The 5,855-nt window shown below is 40.2% G+C and overlaps 1 protein-coding gene across 2 annotated transcripts in view; it reads left to right on the top strand.

Moving 5' to 3' along the window:
• pou2af1 (POU class 2 homeobox associating factor 1) overlaps window positions 1-5,855 on the top strand; it is a 67,744-nt gene that overhangs the window by 53,885 nt on the left and 8,004 nt on the right. Inside the window, exons 3-4 of one of the 2 annotated variants that reach the window (XM_015053941.1) lie at window positions 3,565-3,604; window positions 3,720-4,012. In XM_015053941.1, coding sequence (XP_014909427.1) covers window positions 3,565-3,604; window positions 3,720-4,012 — 333 coding nt within the window. The remainder of the gene's footprint in view (window positions 1-3,564; window positions 3,605-3,719; window positions 4,013-5,855) is intronic. The other variant, XM_015053942.1, reaches the window with a different exon arrangement.

The following is a 5,855-nucleotide window of genomic DNA, read 5'->3' as shown; positions in this document are numbered from 1 at the left end:
AACTGTCAGAGATACAAAGTTCTAGTGATGGGTCCAGCAACACCGGCGCATGTATCAAGCCCCATAGACCAACACTCGTGTCGGTGCGCGTATTGGTTTCAGCAAGTCACGTGACCAATACAGGAACTGTTTCCAAATGACACTGGATGCCAAACTGTGTTTATAAGGAAGCGAATCTGTCAAAAGCATTTGCCAAACAAATTCTTGATCTTTTACATTGTCATCTAGCAGTTTCAAACAAAAGGTTTCCTCAGTGTGGGACCATTTTGATCTTATATTGGAAATAAATTTGTCTTCATTTTTGCTGTTTCATCCGGTTCTTGTCAGTTTCTACTTGATCTATCTAAATCCAAATTCAGCTGAAACTGACTCTTAGTTTACTTTCATATTATGTTCTGCAGGTTAAATGTCGCATATGTTTGACTAAACTGTCTTATTTAAATAAATCTACCTTTTCAATGTTGAGGCATTTTGAGGCCAGGCATGAGAATGAAGTCCCAGATACACCTAGATAAACTCAGATATGCATCCATTCTACAAATTACTCAGTTGCTTTTTATAAATTATTTCATATACAGTGACCCCTCGCTGTAACGGGTTCATCTTTCACGGTATCGCTGCTTCTGCGTCCTGATTGACCGTATGATTGGTAAAAACAGTCTCCGCGCTTCTTCTCTATCTGAGTGGCAATAATATTACGGTATTTAATACAGATTGGCCATTCAACAGAAAAACACAACTTTAGTTAAACACTATATCCCTCACAATATGCTCATAGCACAATCACTTAAGTTCCCACAAACAGCCAGACAAGATCACATCAGATCAAGGCCCAGAGCCATAAGGGATCTGGCATCTCCAGCATGAAGGTCTTTATGGGGTGGCTGACGAGCTCCAATACATTTCACCTGCAGCAGCCAGGTAGAGCTGAAACACAAAGACACAGAGAGCTCTCTCAAGAAGAGAGCCCCTAGAGGTCAGTGACTGTAACAGTGGGTAAATCCTCAATATTATAACAGAAGTCTTTTTTTGCCGAGATAATACGGATCGTATCCTAAATATACGCATATTTTTTCAGGATGCCTCATCTGTTTCAGCCTATTGAGGGCATTAGCTTCTCATAGTGATCAATTTTGCTTTGTTTTAAACCGGAGAAATCCCCTTCTGGCACTTAATCTGAATTTCACGCATCATCCGGGTCACGTGTCTGAAACCCAGCATTATCAGTAGAAGACACTTGAAAGAACATATGCACAAAATATTTTATTTATGAGTTTATTTAAATATCCTCTTGTACAGGTTTGTGACTGACATTTACCTCCAGTGTTACAGGCTGGAGGTAAAGAGGTCTGTTCACGTTACACTTCATACTAGAGACATGAAATTCATATTGCTTAGAGTAGACACACTATTACTTTATTTTAAAACTTAAATTAGCTGCCAAAAGTGAAAATTATTTCAGAGCTTCCAGAAGTTAGAATAAATGTCTGGCAACAATTGTTGCCAGTGGGATTAAACGGACAATTTTTATAGGAGAGCTATAACTGTAAAAATAAAATACACAGTTGCTGATTATTTCTTCATAGTCAAAATCTGTCATCCCCACTTGTTGTATCCCTGGCTTTATTCTCTTGACAGCAGAATGTCCACTCATTAGTTGTGGTGGATCTAAGAATTGTCATGACCAGAGCTGGAGATCAACTTTGGCTTCTCCACATGTCCGCAACAGCACCACAGCCTCTAAGTCAGTGTTTCTCAATTCTGGTCCTCAGGCCCCCCTGCCCTGCATGTTTTGGGTGTTTCCCTTCTGCTACACACCTGGATTGAATCTGTGGGTGATTAACAGGCTTCTGCAGTACTTGATGGTCATGCAATCATCTGAATCAGCTGTTCTGGAATAGAGGCACATCTAAAACATGCAGAGCAGTTTTAGAGGACTGGAATTACCCTAACCCTAAGTGCTTTGGCAGGTCTTTATGGGGTGGCTGACGAGCTCCAATACATTTCACCTGTATTGGAGAAATGGCACCTAAGGCAGCAAACAACTTGCTGCCTTAGGTTTGCCAAGTTGGGTCGGACACCCCAAGTTGGCAAGCCTTCTCTAGCACTGAGTTGATCACTTGCAAATAGCAGATATTCCCAGAAATTGCAATGTTCCCAAGAGGTGGCAACCCAGTATATAGCTCAAGCACACAGTTTTCCAGGTACACCAGCTGAGACTATCCTGTGTTTACGATGTCCAATTCTGTGGAAAAGTCTGCCTCATAAATAGATTTTTAATCATTCCTGAGACCAAACCAATTTCTCCTTCCCTGTTAGCCAATGTGGGCATAAAATACAAACAAATTCACATGTATTAATGTGAACAGTACAAATCACTGAGGATGTGGAACTGATGTCCTCTGCTTTTATATACATTGCCTATAAAGGGATCCATTCCTTTGATTTTGGTGTTCTGCTGTGTAATGACTGGGAACGTTACTTTTGCCTTGACATGACCGTTTTGCTAGCCTGGCCCTATGTAAATCTGCTCAATTTCTCTCATTGGGCTCAATTACTGAGGATAAATTTCATCTTGTCCAATCACTGAGTTATGAACAATGAAGTTAAATTTCAGCTGTTTTTGAATTGCAGTCTGCCTTGGTTGTAGTTTCTGCCTTTGAGTAGTGGAGGCCACATGAAATTCAGACCAATCACACAATATAGTTTTGCTTTCAGAGGGGGAGTAAAGGTCATTGGGGGGCTGTGAAAAGAAGAGCCAGACGACAAGAGGCTAGAAACAAAATTATGTGATTTTCATCATACATTAATGAGAATCGATTTCGGCACTTGGACCTGACTATGCAGCACCCGACCTCTGCTGCAGTTGTGTATTGCAAGAAACCCTGCTTATGCAACTTGGCAATCTTGGTTCATTCAAAGACAGACAGCTTTTCAGCCCTTTCCAGGAGGGAGCCATAATATGAGATTAAAAGTCAAGATTTAGACATTTTATAGGTTAGTGAGTTTAATCTTTTAACCAGCTGATAAGTAGCCCGTTTGAGTTTGAACACACTGTGCAGACATTTGCATACTCTATTTGCTCTGTTCTTGTTTTTTTCTTTTTAACATTTTGAAGCCTTGCAAAAGGGTTATGGCAATATTTTCTAATTAGTTTCTCCCTGTTCTTAAGATTTTCTTCAGGACTGCATGATGAAGCCAAGACTAATAGTTTATAATAAAGGTCAGCTTTGAAACAGGATAGAATTGTGTTGTACTTGTTAGCCTGTTTTGAATTTAGCTGGGGTTTTATGTATAGATTAGAAAACTCAACTATAGTTAATAGTGAATAAATGAATGAAAACAACAGATGTGGTAAATCTCTCTGTTACTGTTTCTGCATGCTTTCACTTAACCGTGTGTTGCACAGAAACTCCTGCAGTGTAATTAATACCTCGTGTCAGCTGCAGCTCCCACCTGGATTTTATGTTTACATATCAACATGACATGGATGGTTGCTGTTCTGCTGCTGTGACAATTCCAGATAAAAAAAATATTTTGTGATATTGTCTGCTTTTTTTCCAGGATGTGGTGGGTTACAGCAATCAGTCATCGTTTACACAAGGTACGTGCTTCACCTGCATGAGACTCCATTACACATTAACCAAAACAAAGAACACTGTATGTAAAAAAAAAAAAAAAAGTAAGTGTTCAATCTCGGACTGATCTTTGATATCTAGGTGGTTTTTGTTCAGATGTTGCCAGTGCTTCCCCTGCTGAGCAGTCTCCTGGGGCAGCAGACCGAGGGCTACAGGGTGCCGGGTGGAAACCTGCTCCCCCCACCACCACCTCTGGGCTGCAGCCTGCTGTGATGCCGTGGTCTACATCTGACTACAACCAGCAGGACTCCGCAGCTCAGACTCTGGCCTACCCAGCTGCCTCTGCCCTCACTGCTGATGTATACATGCAGACTCTGTGTCCCAGCTACACCATGCTGACCTATACACACACACCGCTGCTAACTAACTTTGGCGTGAGTAAGAAATCTCAGTGCAAACTTCAAACCAGCTTCAGAATATTAGCTAAGGTGCTGAACTCTTGAGTATGTATTAAAAAATGAAGGCGATGAAAACACAACTGGATTGGTGGCCTGACAGACTTGGTGCTAGTTTGCATAAAACACATAAAACTAGAAGATCCAACCTTCTTTTTAACATTAAACTCACATTTACGTGGGAAATCTGAGATCTCAAACACTCTCAGGTAGTCTGGAAAGAATGAAAGTTTGGTTGTTTTTAGAATCCAGCAGCATAGTTCACATGGTTCAGTGATCGTCAGCTTGATGCAACTGTACTACAATGCATAAAATTACTTCTGAAAACAAAACGTCAGTTAATGCTTTGCTAATATGGGACTGATTTTATGTACATCCACAAGGCGCTCTATTTTGCAGGTGGACTTGTCATGTGACAACCAAAGCAATGGCAGTGCATTATTAATGCTGAGGTGCAACCAAGACATGGCATGCTTTATGCAGTCAGTCAAAATGTTAGGCATACATACTTACCTCTATATTTAACATTGCTATGCAAAAACAGAAACAAAAGCAAATCTGAAGGCCACAGACTGATAATATTGAGAAAACCTTTTGAATGCATAATTATAGTATGAATGGTAGAAATATGGGAAGCCAAAGGTGTCAAAGCTTTTGCAATCAACAAAACCTGGTGTAAGCAGGAGCTACTGTATACGGGGAAGTTTAAGTACAGAATTCTTTATTTTCTGTGAAAATTATTGGGGTCTCGAAGTTGAGCAGCTTGAAGCTGGGAGCTCCTGTTTTTTTTTTTGTCTGTTTGTTTTTTCAGGCAGCAGGCCCATCGACTCTGGAGCGTTTCCAGTCAGATGTAAATAAATGTCCCATACCTGATTCGTTTTGGTCTTTGGTTTGAATAGGGTTGTGTGCTTGGCCACTTGAACCAAGATGGGACTGCTTCTATTTCTTTGGAATGAGTTTCAAAGGTTTGTGGATGCTTTAAAGCTGAAACAGCAACCCTGCCTCTGGGCTCAGTGTTGGTTCCTTCACCCCTCTATCAGCTCTCTTTGTCTAGAACCTGCTGTGTGAAAGTCTGGTTGCGTTCTGTCCAAGCAGTGAATATCGATTGCTCTGAAAGGTGCAAAGCAATTTCAACGCTTGGGCTCAATTACTATAGTGTTCTTGATTACTTATTTTTCAAATGCAGCTCCTGTCTTACAATGACATGAATATATGTTGGCACCAGGGGTTGCATTAACGCAGTGTTTCGCAATAAAGAAAATAAAAATAAAAGGATGTGAAAACCTCACCCGAATATAAATACTACATTTCCTCAGTTTTTGTCTCATAAAGATGAAATTGTTCTGTGCGCTGAAGCGCATGAGATGCATCTGCAGGGCAATTTCATTCTCACTGAAAAATAAAGAGGCGATTTAGTGTGTTGACAATCACACATATATAAGTAGCACAGCGTAATTGTCCCCCACAGCACCCTTTTTTCCCCTTCTTTATTTTTCTTATTTTTATTTAATCTTCACTTGGTGTGTACATATTTTGACCTGTTCAGTTATGTTAAAAAAAAAACCTCACAGGACGTGAATTGCACGCCTTTTTCCATCTGTACGCCCAATGCTTCTTTTGTACGTGTTTCTTCTTCTATGTCTGTATCATGGAGAAGCTGGGTACCAAGAGGCATATTGTGGCATAAGTAGTTAGAATTCCTCTTGTAATGTCCCTCTTTCCACCTATATATATATATATATATATATATATATATATATATATATATATATATAAAAATTCCCCTCTCACCCTCCATGGGTGGTCTCTTTCATCCTCTGAG

This window comes from Poecilia latipinna, unplaced genomic scaffold, assembly GCF_001443285.1.
Source record: "Poecilia latipinna isolate Pla-1442-1.1 unplaced genomic scaffold, P_latipinna-1.0 Scaffold1216, whole genome shotgun sequence".
In the NCBI taxonomy this organism is placed as follows: domain Eukaryota; kingdom Metazoa; phylum Chordata; class Actinopteri; order Cyprinodontiformes; family Poeciliidae; genus Poecilia; species Poecilia latipinna.
This window is presented reverse-complemented; position numbering and strand designations above follow the sequence as displayed.